The following is an 18,121-nucleotide window of genomic DNA, read 5'->3' as shown; positions in this document are numbered from 1 at the left end:
AAATAAAAAAGGTGAAAATACTTTAAAAAAAAAAATAAAAAACTACATTGAAAAAGGCACATTAAACATGAAAAAAAAAAATACACTTGTTTTAAATTTATTTATAAAAAAATATACAACATTTACATAACCACTAGAAAAAAAAATACTTAAATAAATACACTTTTTTTTTTCTGTTTATTTATTTATAAAAAATACAACATTTATTGGAATAATGCGCACTTGAAATATCACACTTTTACTTTTACCCCCCCCCCCCCCGGGGCGGCCGCTGCGGCGGCAGGGGGCGGGAAGCGCCGGGCGCCGGGGGGTCCGCTGCGGTGGGCCCGGGCCGGGGGGCTGGCCTTAAATACTGGAAATTGATCTGCCTTGCAAACACACACACACACATTGAAAATTGATTGTTAAAGAAAAAAAAAGAATTAGAAAAAAAACCAAATTACCCAAAAAAAAACCTCCCACCCAATTTATACTTTTTTTTTTTTTTTTTTAGTGAATTTAATTTAATTTTTTTATAACGATTTTTTTTCTGTACTATTTACAATCAAATAGGGCTTAAATTAAAAAATGAACCTTTTGTAAAAACTTAAAACCAAACACAAGTACATAGACTTTGTCCGATATGCTAGACATGGCGTTTTTCTCAACTCTAACTGTGTAGTTTTTAAATTGTAAAGAGCGAATCGCCATGACTTTCGCCCTTGGCACTAAACTACGTTCCACACAGTTTCTATACACACTCATGTCGAAATTATTTTTTACAAAGTGTGTAGGTACCCCCTTGCAAACGTGTTTGATATCCTTGCCATGCGTTTCAACACAGTATACCTTCGGACCAGGAAACACACCACTGGATATCAGATCGCTACCCGTTTCAGATTTTAACATTAACAATTGATTTGGGGCCTGGCGTTTCACTAGCTCTGGGTAGAGGGATTCGTCCCAGTTAGTGTAGTCCATTCGTGAGCTAATGTACTCGCCATTTTCCAAATCATTCAATAGATTTTCAGTTTTGACTTTTAACAGGAGTGAATCAGTGTCCCCGTAATACACTTGAACTTGTCCATCAATCGGCCACTGTACCTTGAATACATTATAATAAAATGACAACATGAGTTTATTGGATATTTCAGTTATTGCACTTCCGCCTGCAATATTTTTATTTAATACAATGTTTCTTTTCTTGCGATGTAGGAGAACCAGATTGGAGTCTATGATTGTGAACGATGTGAAGTTTGGATCCGCAATGATTCGAGCACAATCTTTGGGGTTGGTTACAATGTCAAATCGACTTCTGTTTCGTACGCTCTCTCACATTTTACCGAAAGCTGAGTTCAAAATGAGTTTATAGACTTCTTTTTCAACTTTCATTTTCGCTTTTGAACGCTTACTGACAAGGGTGTCAATAAAAGTTTTAATGTAAGGCTTTTGATAAAACTGGAGGGCTCTATGAATCTTTGTGACCTTGAAACCATTAGAGACCATCCATTTCAATAGCACGTGATGAACAACGATATTCTGTTTCGGGTTGAGATCGGCAATTAGTTTTTGTTTTGAAGGTACCCAGTGCATACTCCCGTCCTCTACTAAAGATAAATTGTAGGGGCTCAGAGAGTCCCTACCCACCGGTCTAGTTATGCACGGAAAAACAAAGTCTTTTACCGAGTCATGGATTTCCATGGGTATTTCACCGTCAATTTCAAAAAACCATCCCTGTGCCCCATTCTCCTCAACACTGGCAAGGTCGGGGAAATTCGAAGCACAGGGATTGTCAAGCCATTTATAATTGCCACACGGCAAACAGTAGTGAGACATTGCCGATGGGTAAAGATAATTCATATCCAAAAAAACTGCGTCCGACTTTTCATCGGTGTGCTGTCCGCTCGGATCAGTTTTCATGATACGATCCCCGTGAAAAACATACCCCCCCCCCCATGATCTCGCAACAAACAGATGCTGATACACAACGGCGATCAGACCAATTTCTTCTTTGCGGATTTTAAGCATCAAATCCATCACCAAATGTGAGGTGGAAATATATTAACCTAACTCTTCCCCGACTTATTCGTTTATGTCATTCTTATATTTGCATGCAATGTTTTTAATAATTAGTAAGTCACTAGCATAGGAATTTCTAAAGTAAGCCAACACGTTTGTTGGCTTATCCTATGCCAAAATCCACTCAGAAAAATTGTAGGCATTAGTGGTGCACTCACTCACAGGAAGAGAAATGTAAAAAGCTTCAAAGGGCGGTAGTGACACCTCATCTAGCCTCGAGCCTGAGTTGTAATAATCATATGGATATATACCCTTACACGTTAATAAATCATACATTTCATCATCGGGGAAGCGCTGTTTGAGGAGGGGGAAGCTATCAAAATTGTCACTTTTCTGCACCTGAATCAATTGACTTAAATATTTGGGGAAGAAGCTGAACGAGTCTAAAAAACAGATATTATTCAGGCACGTGTTACCCTTGTCAACTGTTTTCCACGTGAATTCTAGCAGCAGTAGCTTCTCCGATGACTTGGGTATGATATTATATGAAAAAGAACCATCTATCCATGCGTCATCTACAACTCCACCCTTGGCAATGCGGGCCAACGCCGGAAGAACAAACTTTAAGTCATAATTGGAATTGTGTATAAAAACAGGTACGAAATATTGTTGTCTAACGTTTAAATTGCATGACTGGTGTGCCACCCCTCTAAAGTTACTCTCTCCCGATGTAAGGTCCTGCCACAAATGATCATGGTCAATCACCTTCCTCCTACCCCCAGTCCCAACACCCTCATCAAAGTCCCCCTTGCAAACCCCACACAGGTTACGATTTTTAATTGCCACTATGTCATCTGGTGATAGGACCATAGGATAGTTTGTATAACGAAGGCGCGAAATTGCACCGTTCACTGTTTTGACTAGACTGACCAATGCCGAGCGCATGCAGTCTTCACCGTCACTCAACATCTCCACTACCTCCAGCACTTGCATGGTCTTATTGGAATCTCGTTGCGCGTGAGCGTAAGAGACCCCTATGGCTTCATGTATTTTAACATGATTTGAATTTGACGGATCGCACACGTCTGTCAGCTTAGCCTCGCAGTCCAAAGCGATCTTAGTGCTCTGCAGGAGCGTGTTTTGAACATTTTTAAAACGTAAGATCGCTCTATATCTACTTACTGTCTCCACAGCCTGGTATCCATGACGTTTACAGTGTTTCATGTGATGCTTTAACTTTAAATCAGAACGAAATCTTGAGAGGCATGTTTGACAGTAATAATACACACCATCTCGCCCCTTTTTACCCTCCCCAGACACCCTACTAATCTCCGTAATCGGATTGAAATGACCAAGTGAATCGGAGTCTGTGGGAGGGGTGTATAGAAGCCACACCCAATGTTCTACTGATTCATTTGAAGAAACCCGCAGTGGAAATAATACACCCTTCTTATCGGAACGCTGACCCTCTTCAAATTATGTTTCATACTGTAACACCGTGACACCAATCTTTAAATGTGCATTAGCCCGCTCAAAAATATCTATTCCTTTTAGTGTCACGGGATATTGACAATTTAAACAATTAAAATTTACTTTGAGGACCTTTGAACCCTCCCTACCATTAACTGTCATTTTGTCTAACTTCTTCTTAGTGGCATCATTGCGCAGAGGTCTATAGGCGGCAATTAAAAATGCATACTTGAAACACTGCAGCCTCGTATCGAAACAGATTCGTTGTATCCCCTTACACCCCTCTAAATCTGAATGATATTTTAATTCAACAGCCCTCTCCCCAGGCACAACTCGGACAATAACATCATTTTAAAACCTCCAGACATGAACATTTAAACTGTAAATAAAAAAAAACAAATACCCACTACCCCCCTCGGGTTAATGGTAACCAGGCATGGTTCTACGCTAATTAACATGTGGAAAAACCTACACATACTTTGATTAATGCGTATTAATTGCCAACATCTTTGTATGCAAGTATTTCGAATAGATCTCAACTGCATTATCATTTAAAAAAAATATTTTTAGTGCTCTTGATGCTTTTAATCTAACCCCCACTCCCCCCCCCCTCATTTGTTGTTCAAGAATGGCTCGAATCTTATCAGCACATGAATGTGTAATGACCAGGGGATCTGTTATTATATAACCCGACACTAGAGAGTTAAAGGGGTCACCGAATTTGGCGCTGTAGACCAATGTGTGATGCAAAGCAGAGTTGGAGAGAAAAAATCCGGAAGAGGGGATACTGTTGCTGTTGTATTACTACTTCTATCTATAGCATTAAGTGGAGTGGTGGCGGGTGACAGAGAATTGTCAATAACTCCACTCCCAGTCTGTTCAATCATATTGGGGGGATGTGGCATGAGGTCCCCTAACACATATTCCAATGTGTTCGGGGACAATTGGTCGAGCCAGCCTGTATTGTCCGCTGATTGAATTTCGTTATGAGGACCCGGTTCAGATTTACTTGTAACATCATCATCTAAATATTTACGCATGAAACTTTCTGTCCACCCCGGATCCTCAAACATGTCAATATCACAGCTTCAGTCCTCCAGGGTAGCTATTTCCCCAAAAACGTCGTTAAAGAACCCTCTGTCCCACTCCATATTCTCTAGGACCAGTTTAGCTTTATCCCTGAACTCTGCTGGTGGTGACAAAATTGGCCCTGTAAATATAGTTGCTTCATCACTCAATGGTGTCGTTGGTGGCGATATACTTTTAATCTGTATAAAAAAAAAGTTTTATTTTTTATGTAAATTTTTTTATAGTTAATAAACTTTGTCAATTTCTCATAGTCATTGTCACACTACCACCACCATCACCACCTGAACAATTAAAAGAAGAAGAAAAAAAAAGTTACATTGTCTTTCATAATGTCAACTGAACATGTTAAAAAATATATTTTTTTTTTAAAGCTCCTGCTGAAGATAGCTTCGAATATTGAACTTTTTATTTTTTAATAGTATAAATGCCACAAAAAGATATTTTTCGAAAATAGGGGGAAATTGCTCCTTATATCTCAATTGTCACCACTACTATCCTAAGCTCCTGCTGTAGATAGCTTCTAATATTGAATTTTTAAAAGTATAAATGTCACAAAAAGGTATTTTTTAAAAAAATAGGGGGCAATTGCTCCTTATATCTCAATTGTCAACACTACTATCCTAAGCTCCTGCTGAAGATAGCTTAGAATATTGAACTTTGTATTTTTTAAAAGTATAAATGACACAAAAAGGTATTTTTCAAAAATAGGGGGCAATTGCTCCTTATATCTCAATTGTCACCACTACTATCCTAAGCTCCTGCTGGAGATATCATCTAAATTTGAATTTTTTCAAATTAAAAATGCAAAAGACATTTATTTTTCGAAAATAGGGGGCAATTGCTACTTATATCTAAATTGTCACCACTACTATCCTAAGCTCCTGCTGAATATAGCTTCGAATATTGAACTTTGTATTTTTTAAAAGTATAAATGTAAAAAAAATTTATTTTTTTTTTTTCAAAAAAAGTTTGATTTTTAATTTTTAAAATTATAAATGACAAAAAAATGTATTTTTTTTCAAAAAATAGTGGGCAATTGCTCCATATATATCAATTGTCACCACTACTATCCTAAGCTCCTGCTGAAGCTAGCTTCGAATAATGAACTTTGTATTTTTTAAAAGTATAAGTGCCACAAAAATGTATTTTTCAAAAATAGGGGGCAATTGCTACTAATATCTCAATTGTCACCACTACTATCCTAAGCTCCTGCTTTAGATATCTTCTAATATTTTATGTTTTAAAATTATAATGACACAAAAAGTTATATTTTTCAAAGATAGGGGTCAATTGCTCCTTATATCTCAATTGTCACCACTACTATCCTAAGCTCATGCTGAAGATAGCTTCGAATATTTAACTTTGTATTTTTTAAAAGTATAAATGCCACAAAAAGGTTTTTTTTTTTCAAAAATAGGGGGGCAATTGCTCCTTATATCTCAATTGCCCTCACTACTATCCAAAGCTCCTGCTGTAGATAGGTTAGAATATTTAAATTTTTATTTTTTAAAGTTATAAATTCCACAAAAATTTATTTTTTAAATAAGAGGGGGGGGGCAATTGCTCCTTATATATCAATTGTCAGCACTACTATCCTAAGATCCTGCTGAAGCTAGCTTAGAATATTTAAATTTTTATATTTATAAATTAAAAATTGCCAAAAAATTTTTTTTTTTTCAAAAATAGGGGGCAATTGCTACTTATATCTCAATTGTCATCACTACTATCCTAAGCTCCTGCTGTAGCTAGCTTCGAATATTGAATTTTTTAAAAGTATAAATGCCACAAAAAGTTATTTTTTTCAATAATAGGGGGCAATTGCTCCTTATATCTAAATTGTCATCACTACTATCCTAAGCTCCTGCTGAAGCTAGTTTCGAATATTGAACTTTGTATTTTTTTTAAAAGTATAAACTCCATATGTCGGTGGTTGATGATGCTACCTTCTCAATAATCCGTATTTTCCTGTGTATTTTGCCAACAGATTTGTTTGAAGTTGACCTGGGCTGAATAAATGCTTGTAAGAGAGAGAAGAACTTTTTTCTCCATCCATATCAACAATTAAAGTGCAATTAAAATGTTGGATGGTCCTTTTTTAGAACCCTCCCTCCCCTCCCCCTCTCCCGGGGAGGACCCTTGGGAACCGGGGGCTTCCTTCGATGTAGGAGGATCGATACCCTTTCGAGTTAGGGGGGGTATCGGACTTCACAACACTGTTCAGATAGAACAACCTCAAATTCTTTCTCGAAAACACCTAAGTGTTTCAATGAAATGATCAAAAACGGTGTCACCCAAATAATGTTTCTTAACATTGCTGCGAAGACATATTTGGAAATTATCAAAAAACCTTTTTCCCTGTGTAAATTGCTTATTGAAGATATACATCTTGCTATTTAGAGTCCGATTTGCATACGACCCTACTTAGAATTCATATCGGATTGAAAGGCGATGGTAGATCTGATAAGGTTGCGGATGTATACAAATGCACTAGGGCAAAAATACCAGTCTAAAAGTGTGAGTTAACTGTATAGGAGAAATTTTTTCTACGTTCGTTTTTTTTAAAATTGTTTGTTTTTTGTCTAAAATGAATATTTGAATTATTGCATTAGAACGCATATTGGTTATAATTTAAGTGGTCTGGTTTTTTTTTTTTTTTTTTTTATATAAATGCATTAAAAGCAATCATTTTAAAACACCACCTAAATTTGTTAATTAAAGAAAAAGAAAAAGTTTTTATAAAAAAAATTTTAATTTTTAATAATCAAAAGCTATGCGCCTGAGAAAATTTACCTTATTTTTGAAAATAGGGATAGAAACAAAAGAAATTATGTATATACTTACAAATTCTGACTGGCCTTCTATATCTGAACTCCTTGGCAAAACTTGAGGGGGGTTAAGCTCACAATCTTCAGTAGCTGAATCTTCAGGCTGAGCTGAGGCATATAAAGCAGTCCACTCCCTTTTCAAGTTCCTTCTAGCTGGCATGGAGCTAACACGGGGGTAAGAGGACCCAGTCATTGAAAGATTCGAAGGCACTGGCTGGTCCAGGTCTTGTGTAGTTCTATCATCGAATTTGATAACTGAAGGTCTTGTAGCTTGCATTAATATAGCTTCGCTATATCTTGCCCTCTTTTCAGAAGGGGGTGTATTGCATGTGTCCACTTCCTTTAAAAAAAAATGCATTGTGGGTTTGGAAAATAATTAAGTTTATTTTAGTAATTTAAATTAGTTCAAAAAATTTTTTTTTTTTTCAATAGATCGAAGAACTTTTTTCAAAAACACCACAAAAAATTGTAAATGTTAAATTTAAAAATAAAACCATAAAATAATAATGGCCTGGCAGTATTTTAAAAAACACCCCTCCCAAAAAAAAAAAAAAAAAAAAAAAAAAAACTGCCGTAAGCTTCAACCTATAGGAGAATTATTTAGAGGTTTCAGCTCCTAAAAACAATAGGCTTCTAATTATATAAGTACCCTTAGTTCTAGTGTAAGGAAAGAATTTCTTCTTTAACTTAATGATAAGATAATTTCTTTTTTTATTATAATAATGAGAAAATTTTTACTCACCAGAAATTGCTTTGAATTATCCATTTTCTATGTAAATGCTTACAAAAAATGTCAGTTGTGGTATGTTCAATAAACTATTCAAAACTGTTGAGGTATCTAATTTGAAACTTAAATATGTAAAAAAAATAATTAGCTTCTAAAAAAGATACACCAGTTTTTCAAATACGGATGTAACCTAAAAAAAAAACTTGTATGTTATGAAATAGAAATTCAGTTAATTGTGTTAGAAAAAACTTGAAGCAAAACAGACTATAACCAACCTGTTTGGTAGGGGCACGTACGCAAAGTATATACCTTCAAGCAAATTCCACATGATATTTCAAATTACTATACCTTCTATAGAAATGATACCTCTTTGCAAATGACCCTGGTAACCCCAATTCGTTCGAAACCTACACACATATCTATGCCTCAGGCGTATATTCGCGTGTATATTTTCAAGTGCCTATGGCCTTACTACTAATGACCCTTCTCTGAAGTTTATACGAGCATTCCTTCCATAAGAACCATAAATGCCCCAAGGGCATAATTTGCAACGCCGTCCCCGGGCCCTGAAGGATTCTGTCGACCCTGGTGTTTTTGTTAAATGATCTTTGAACAATTTTGAAACAAATGTTCCTTTCAAAGTTTTTATCGGATTGGTTTGAGGAAAATAGGGCGTGGAGGGGGGAGGGAGGGCTAGTTTCCCCCCGATCTTTTTTTACCCTTAAAAATTGAACGGTTGCGACTAAACTAGAATGAAATGTAACATTTTATCAGCAGACAAGCACTTTTGGAGGAACGAAAGTATATGGTGTTTGAAAAGTCACTTCTTATTTCTAAAATTCTATAATTTAATTATAAATTAGTGTTTTTGCTAAAATTTCGGCATATTCACTGGCATTTGCCTTCGGCTTCTCAAGTCTCACAGGGGTTGCTTCAACTCATTTCTCAGGAATTCTTGCGAGGTGACAGCAACAACTTCTGGTAGTAATGCTTGTTGGTAGTAATGTTTATTAAACTTGCTCCTATAACCTTCACCAAGAATAATATTTGGAAGGTGTTAAGTTAGGGCTTATAGCCATCGCTCGAATGGACAGCATCGACCTAATAATCTCCCTGGAAAAATTTAATTCAGCTATCTACCAATAACAGAAAGAGTTCTATTTTAGGATAAAAATCAAATATTCAAAATTCTACCAGACATTGGAAACAGTACAAATTTCATCTTGCATTAGAGAGCTACAAACAAAAAGAAAAAAAAACACAGAACATCAGAATTGCAGATGCCAGGTGAGGCAGAAAACGTCTGGTCCAGATGCAAGCAAGCAATGGGATACACCTATATAATTATCGTATGATTATCAATGGCTGTATAGCTTAATACCCATCCTAAATTTAAGGCAATTCAAGCTATTTAGATTTAAATTTGGCTTTAATTCGTTGCATTTTTTTTTTTTTTTTTTTTTTTTTTTTTTTTTTTTTTTTTTGCTGCAGTCTAGCGGATCCTTTGCTTTTCTGTGTTTCTAAATGTTCAGTTTCTTTTCTTATCTTTTAAATGGAATCTGATCTATCAAATCAAGTACCAAGGAAAGTTTACTTGTATTTATTTAAAATTTTCAGTCATGCAGTTCTCCCATGACATTTGCCTTTGTTAAATTATATTAACTCTGGGCGGCAATGTCGCTGGTGATAGGATGGAATCTTGTCAGTAACTAGTATATGTCGACAATCTTATTAGTTCAAATAGTATATACTCTGTTAGAGACAATGTGAACAGTTCGCCAGTTGAGATTTTTGGGGTAATTGAAAAATTAAGAGACACAGTGTTGTTTATGGAATGGTTGGGGGGTAATAGATCTTTGACATGTGTCTTTCCACTTTTTAGATGGAGGCATTGTCTGTAGAATTAAGAAGCTAAAATTTACATGTCTACAAAGCAGTACTTAACGCTACATTTTATGAAGCCGAAATCATATTCTAGGACAAAGGAAGTATTCAATGCTTATATTTCTATTAACTTTTTTTTTTTTTAGAAAATTTGATTTGCAGGTCAATGATAAATCTTACTCAATTACTTCAGAAATGGTAAAAGAAGTGAGACACAATAAAAAGGTAGATGTCGAAAGCTTTGTGCCCAGTTTTACTGAGCCCTCATTCGGGATTGAGCGCATATTTTATGTGATACTTGAACATAACTTTAGTGTCCGAGAAGGTGATGAAAAACGACAGGTATGAATATTTTCCTTTTTGTCCTCTCTCTCTCTCTCTCTCTCTCTCTCTCTCTCTCTCTCTCTCTCTCTCTCTCTCTCTCTCTCTCTCTCTCTCTCTCTCTCTCTCTCTCTCTCTCTCTCTCTCTCTCTCTCTCTCTCATCTTCTCTCTCTCCTCTTCTCTCTCTATCTCTATCTCCTCTCTCTATCTCTATCTCCTCTCTCTCTCTCTATCTCCTCTCTCTCTCTCTCTCTCTCTCTCTCTCTCTCTCTCTCTCTCTCTCTCTCTCTCTCTCTCTCTCTCTCTCTCTCTCTCTCTCTCTCTCTCTCTCTCTCTCTCTCTCTCTCTCTCTCTCTCTCTCTCTCTCTCTCTCTCTCTCTCTCTCTCTCTCTCTCTCTCTCTCTCTCTCTCTCTCTCTCTCTCTCTCTCTCTCTCTCTCTCTCTCTCTCTCTCTCTCTCTCTCTCTCTCTCTCTCTCTCTCTCTCTCTCTCTCTCTCTCTCTCTCTCTCTCTCTCTCTCTCTCTCTCTCTCTCTCTCTCTCTCTCTCTCTCTCTCTCTCTCTCTCTCTCTCTCTCTGTCTTTCTCTCTCTCTCTCTGTCTTTCTCTCTCTCTCTCCCTCTCTCTCTCTCTCTCTCTCTCTCTCTCTCTCTCTCTCTCTCTCTTATCTCTCTCTCTCTCTCTATCTCTATCTCCTCTCTTCTGTATCTCTCTCTTCTCTCTCTTCTCTCTCTCTCCTCTCTCTCTCTCTTCCTCTCTCTCTCTCTCTCTCTCTCTCTCTCCTCTGTCTCTCTCTCTTTTCTCTCTCCTCTCTCCTCTCCACCCCTCTCTCTCTCTTTCTCACATTCTCTCTCTCTCTCCGTCTCTCTCTACCTCTATTTCTCTATTTATCTCTCTCTGTCTCAGTCACTCACTGATCCACCATAAAACAAAGAAACAAAAAGACAAAATAACAAATAGGAAATTTTTCAGCCAGTTTCATATTCAACTTTTAAATAAAGAGTTCCATTAAATTTGGTGGTGAAGTTCAGCCGACAAAAAAAAAACATAGAAGCCGCAGAATCAATTTCCCAGTTCCTGTAATAGAAATGCAAAGGATGAGCTGATTTTATTAAATGGGTATTACTAGTCTAGTAAGACATACATGATGTCCCTGCTATATAGAAATAATTGAAGAGTCGCGAGATTTTTTGGGGAAGGACGTGGAGGCTTCCTGGGTACTTTCCTGATTTTGATCTTAAATGTTCTTATTGGGTTTCATTTTCATCTTTCGAATTATACAATCGATCGTCAGATTTTTAAATAATTATAGCTGTTAAAATTCAAAGACATCTCTTGAAATACCTAAATTTGATAGCATGTCTCCTTTCAATTTGTGCTGCAAATTATGTGATGTTTAGACAAACTGTTTTTTCTACCATCGATATCCAGCTTTATAGTGTTTTTCCTTAAGGTAGGAAAAAACGCAGGATTTGGAGGGAGGGGGAAATTTGTCAATATAGTGGGTGAAAAGTATGATATAATTTGTGTGAATTGGGCAAGAATAATTTTTTTGCGTATGCAACAATATATACGAATTTTGCTTTACTTGCGTTCAAATTCTCACCAGATTCAGTGAGAACCAAGCAGTACAGCTTCAAACCGATTTGTGTAACTTTACTACTTGCTGAAATTGATAAATTAGGCAAAAAAAGTAATCTTAAATAATGCGAGTTAGAAATAGACGAATCTTGTAACCATGGCCATAAATCTTCTTTTTCATAAAGAAGAGAAATACGGATGGTATTTTAATCTGTCCATGTGATCACGCACATAGTATGGGGTTCTTCTGACTTCGCCCTTCCCCCTTCCATAAGAAATTCTGTTATCTGGTGATATAGCCATATTTTCCACATTCTCAACCTAATTTGCCTGTTTACCTTTGTTTTGCTTTTTCAAATCAGTCCCCTTCTTGCGTTTGTCTCAGTCACTCACTGATCCACCAGAAAACAAAGAAACGAAAAGACAAAATAACAAATAGGAAATTTTTCAGCCAGTTTCATATTCAACTTTTAAATAAAGAGCTCTATTAAATTTGGTAGTGAAGTTCAGCCGACAAAAAAAAACAACATAGAAGCCGCAGAATCAATTTCCCAGTTCCTGTAATAGAAATGCAAAGGATGAGCTGATTTTATTAATTGGGTATTACTAGTCTAGTAAGACATACATGATGTCCCTGCTATATAGAAATAATTGAAGAGTCGCGAGATTTTTTGGGGAAGGACGTGGAGGCTTCCTGGGTACTTTCCTGATTTTGATCTTAAATGTTCTTATTGGGTTTCATTTTCATCTTTCGAATTATACAATCGATCGTCAGATTAATAAATAATTATAGCTGTAAAAATTCAAAGACATCTCTTGAAACACCTAAATTTGATAGCATGTCTCCTTTCAATTTGTGCTGCAAATTATGTGATGTTTAGACAAACTGTTTTTTCTACCATCGATATCCAGCTTTATAGTGTTTTTCCTTAAGGTAGGAAAAAACGCAGGATTTGGAGGGAGGGGGAAATTTGTCAATATAATGGGTGAAAAGTATGATATTATTTGTGTGAATTGGGCAAGAATAATTTTTTTTGCGTATACAACAATATATACGAATTTTGCTTTACTTGCGTTCAAATTCTCACCAGATTCAGTGAGAACCAAGCAGTACAGCTTCAAACCGATTTGTGTAACTTTACTACTTGCTGAAATTGATAAATTCGGCAAAAAAAGTAATCTCAAATAATGCGAGTTAGAAATAGACGAATCTTGTAACCATGGCCATAAATCTTCTTTTTCATAAAGAAGAGAAATACGGATGGTATTTTAATCTGTCCATTTGATCAGGCACATAGTATGGGGTTCTTCTGACTTCGCCCTTCCCCCCTCCATAAGAAATTCTGTTATCTGGCGATATAGCCATATTTTTCCACATTCTCAACCTAATTTGCCTGTTTACCTTTGTTTTGCTTTTTCAAATCAGTCCCCTTCTTGCGTTTTAGATGTTGAACTGGAATGGTAAAAAATAGCGGACGAGTTAAATAACAGGCAAGTGACAAGGAAATTATTTGTAAAAGAAACTAGGCTTCCTCAGCATCCGAGTACGAATTTGGATACTGTACGATTCTCCCCCTTCTCATCAAATCGCTTTTTCCAAGATAGCTACGTCTTCAAAAGAGAAAAATTTTATCCTAATGTTCGTTTCAAGCTTCTATCCCTCCTATTTTTTCTTTTTTCCATCTTACTTCTGCTTATGTTTTTTGATTTAGTGAGGAAATATTTTTATATTTTACTTTTTTCTTCTTCCAGTTCTTGAAACTTCCACCCATTGTTGCTCCATACAAATGCTGCGTTCTCCCGTTGAGTAACAAACAAAATTTTATGCCTTTTGTAAAACAAATATGTAATTTTTTTTTTTTTCTTGAAGTTAAAGTGCTTTTGGGCTTCATGAAGCGTTACGCGAAATTTTATTTAAACTGAGATTTGAAGCCAATGATCTTAACTCTAGCCCCCTGTATTGAATGGTTCAAACTCTTTTTTTTTGAAGTTTGAATTGGTTTTCAAGAAACTTAGAATTCGGTTTTCTCCTGTAGGCCCATTCACAATAAGATTCAACTTCCCGAAACGCGGTCCTACCTAATGCTAAGTAATCAGGTTTTACGATTTTCAATGGATAATTTAAACAGTGAATTCAATTAACACCGTGTTTGTCTCATGTATTTTTCTGTATCTCAGATCTCATATAGTCCTTGTTTCTCTTGTCATACAAAAGTTCTTGGTTTCTGACGAGCTCCAGTAGCTCCGCCCAATACTTCACTTTTTCTTTATTCCTCTTTTTCATTTATTATTTAGCTTCTTTTTGTTTAGATTGTTATGGATAAATATTCACATAACTTTATCGCTGGAGTCAAATTCCGTGGCCTGCAAGGGATCGCTGCTTTCTTTGCAGTTTTTCTGCCTCGATGAAGTTCAAGTATTAGTCAATCAGATAATTCTCGGCATACACTAAGTTCAAGTCTATCGAACTTCGGTGTTGGCTCGATCCTATTCTGGACGGCAGCTGGATCTCTATTGTAAACGAATTTGGTTTCAACTGATTCCCGAAATTAGTGCTAGTTAAATCTCAGTATTAGTAGAAATTTTATTGTGAATGGGCCTTAAATATATCTCCTATTCTCATTTGTAGAAGTAGTTAATTAATGTAATTTTTGAATATCAAAGTATTTTGCCTGTACCCTCTTTGCCGAAAACAACTATCTGTTGAATAACAGTAAGTTAATAACAGTCAAAACGCTGTTTAGTATTCCTGCTTTTCTCTAAAAGTTGCAACAGTGCCTTTTCAATTGCAGCACTGAAAATATATGTATTCGAATCTATAAAAATGTGAAACCAGATTTATGTTTTCGTTTTCCAGTCCCTACAGATTTGGCTGTTGATTTTGAAACTTTATTTCCTGGCAGTATTTGGGACCTTTGGGTTTTCTTCTCTTTTTGATCGTTTATGAAGATTTTATAATGTAATTTTGTATGTTAAATTATAAAATATAATAGGTTTTTTTTTAGTGCTTTTAGTATGGTGACTTCCTCGAGTGTCTTGTGTTGGATTTTCGGTGTTTCAGGCAAACACTTAAAAAACTGCTACACAAAAACGATTAAAAAATTGTGATTGTTTTATTAGATTTAGGGAATAAGTTCAGTTAGAATAAATATCTTTAGTTATTGAGAAAAAAAAAAGTTTTATTCCTTGATGCAATGCGAAGATGTATGATTTTATAGTCGCCTTAGTGTATCTGTTCAGGCCGATGATTAACTTTAAATATTGAAATAAACTAAATTCGTGTGTATAAATAAAAATAATACGAATGTTTAGAAGCTTGCGAATGCTCTTTTAGCCCGTTAGTTCGCTACCCTATTTTTCCTCTGATCAAAATAATTATGCGGAAAAAGATTTGCGAAACATATTTTCATTTATGCGGAAGGTGTCATTCGCTTACCTTATCCGCCAAAAATCAGTTTTATTCCTTGATGCAATGCGACGATGTATGATTTTATAGGCCGATGATTATCTTTAAATATTGAAATGAACTAAATTCGTGTGTATAAATAAAAATAATGCGAATGTTTGTCTATGTGTCTATGTATTTGTATTTGTCTATGTATGTATTTGTCTATGTATTTCACTCCTTTTTTCTATTAATTTGTTTTTTTTGTGAGTGAGCTTTTAATTTTTATAATTTTTTTTCTTTTAATTTTGTGCTTAATTGAATCGAAAGCCTCCAGCAAGGCAGCATGCATAGAACTGCGTAGGAAAACCCACAAACTGGCTAGGAGGGATGACAATGTCTACTGGTCAAGCTTGGCCTAAGAGTTAGAGGAGCAGCAGCCAAAAATGAGACCCACAAGCAGTACAAGATCCTCAAAGAGCTTAGTATGAAATGGAGCAGTACCACAGAAAACTTGAAAACCATAGATGGACCCATCAAACCGTCAAGAAATTGGATCGGTGGAATAACCATTTCAAATAGAACAGGACAGACTAAACCTCTAGCGTTGCGCCAAATCCCTCATCCAATGCCACTACCACCAGAGGAACAGACCCGTGTTATATTTCACCAACGTCAACAGAATAAGTCAGAAATGCAATAAAATCCTTAAAAAAAAAACAAAAAAAAAAACATACAAACCCCCAGGGGAGGACTCCCTGCCTGCAGAAATTTATAAAGCAAGTCCAGAACTTACGGGGGCCCCGACGAGCCTACACGAATTACCAGGGAATTTCACTGGTTGACATAGCTGGGAAGATTTTTGCAATAGTTGCCATACACCGTTTCTGAAAGGAACAAGAGCAACGGACAAAAAAAAACGGGCTGGTTTCTGCCCAGGAATGTTTGTGCTGATCATATTTTCACTCTTGTGACTCCTCTTTCACCATCGATTCAATCACGGACAAGACACCATCGCCATCTTTCTCGACTTCCTTGCCGCATTTAACCATACTCCGACCTTTCTTTTGGCAGATGATGCTTGAAGATTGTGTCCCAACTAAATTGGTTCGCCGGCTCAAAGTTTTTTATGAAGATATGAAGAGTAATATCCAAGTATATTGCGAACAGACTGAACTCTTTGAAATAAATTACGGTGTTCGCCAAGGCTGTTCAGTGTCCCCAATTCTTTCAATTTTGTAGTAGATTTGATTATGAAAAAATTATTGAACGAAGAAGATGGCGTGGTATTTTTTGCCGTAGAAAGTTTTGCTGACCTCGAATATGCTGACGATGGTACTCTCCTATCCGATTCAGCACCGAAAGTGGAAGAAATGATAATAAGGGTGGCGGCTACCGAGATATGGTAGGTCTGACAATCAGCATCTCGAAAACTAAATACCTATCAACTAAGAATGATACGAACTCTTTTGCATCTTAATAGGGATCATATTGGCAGAGTTGAATAGTTCAAATATCCGGGATCAATTATGGATGCTAAGTGTTAATCATCGAATGGGGTTCAAGGTAGGATCGGAGTAGCCTGGTGTGCCTTTGGGCGACTGCGCAAACCCCTGTGGCCAAAGCGAGAAATTGAGCTAAAAAAATTCAGAGTATACTCTGCAGATGTAATCTCCATACTACTATACGGCTGCGAGGCTCGGTCACTAAAGGTAGAAGAAGAACGACAACTAGCCTTTCAGACCAAAAATACCTAAGATCTATTTGCAATATCAGACTGTCACAATAAATCAGCAACCACCTGCTCAAGAAGATGTGCGGACAAAAGCTTACAATATCTAGCTTGACAAAGAAAACACGAAGAAAGAAGTTGGAACTTATAGGAGGGCGTAAAGAGTGAACCTCTGAACAGCTTGTGGAGCAGAAGGAGCGGGCAGCTGGGTTGGCCGCAGGTGGTTTGGTGCTGCAATAAGGTAATAGTACTAGTGGTATTAATGCTTCTGACCAATTTGTCTAACTGTTATGTCTCTAATGAAAATGAAAAATAAAATTTCGTGTCTATTAACTCTTATTAAGCAACAGTCATTTTTGCGTAACCTCTTATTTTGGCCTTTGATTTATTGTAAAATAGGTTTGAGTTGATTCAAATACTGACTACTAACTGTTTCTACAAGGAAGAGGTTTTTTTTCATCTGTCTGATCTTGTCTCACGTTTAGGCTACATTTCTTTTGCTCCCTAAGATAGTATCTTACGTTCTTTCCTCTTTTGGTGTCTTTTTCTCTTTCTCTTTTTGTTAACTGTCTATGTTAGCACCCAGTTTCACGACCTGGAATCATTTTTTAAATTTGGTACGTACCAAATATTTCTCCTCCTCCCATTCTCTCGTGCTCTCTCTATTTCTCCTCCCTTTATTCTGTCATTCTTATTTTTTTCTTCTTTGATGTGTCAAAATGAAAGAGATTGAACAAGCTCTACTATTTATTTTAAGGTGTTCAGCAACTTTAAAAATAGCTTAAGCGTTTATAAGCCTAAATAAATCACGACTTCCTCCGGGCTCCCCTGTACAAAAATTCGTCTCTGTTTTTGCTGTGATGAGGCTTCGCGTTATAGTTATTTTAAATCATATTTTAGTTTTTGGTGAATTTTATTCTTTCCTTTCAGCACAAGATTTGAAAGATCAAGAGATTCCGTCTGAAGTCAACGTCTCCTCAGCGCGTATAGGTCATCGCTATGCAAGAGCGGATGAGCTTGGGGTGCCTTTTGCAGTGACTGTGGATTTTGACACACTTAAAGAACCCCATTCTGTGACTCTGAGGGATCGGGACTCTATGCTGCAAGTTCG

At 36.4% G+C, this 18,121-nt stretch overlaps 1 protein-coding gene across 1 annotated transcript in view; it reads left to right on the top strand.

Annotated features, from left to right (window-relative positions):
• Nucleotides 1-18,121, top strand: part of LOC148942822 (glycine--tRNA ligase-like) — a 51,320-nt gene extending 33,199 nt beyond the window's left edge. Inside the window, exons 4-5 of the mRNA XM_089102259.1 lie at nucleotides 10,140-10,335; nucleotides 17,941-18,121. Of these exons, the coding sequence (XP_088958385.1) occupies nucleotides 10,140-10,335; nucleotides 17,941-17,952 (208 nt within the window). The 3' untranslated portion in view covers nucleotides 17,953-18,121. The remainder of the gene's footprint in view (nucleotides 1-10,139; nucleotides 10,336-17,940) is intronic.

The sequence above is a fragment of the Artemia sp. Qi Xiang Cuo genome, chromosome 16 (assembly GCF_049724085.1).
Source record: "Artemia sp. Qi Xiang Cuo chromosome 16, ASM4972408v1, whole genome shotgun sequence".
NCBI lineage: Eukaryota > Metazoa > Arthropoda > Branchiopoda > Anostraca > Artemiidae > Artemia > Artemia sp. Qi Xiang Cuo.
This window is presented reverse-complemented; position numbering and strand designations above follow the sequence as displayed.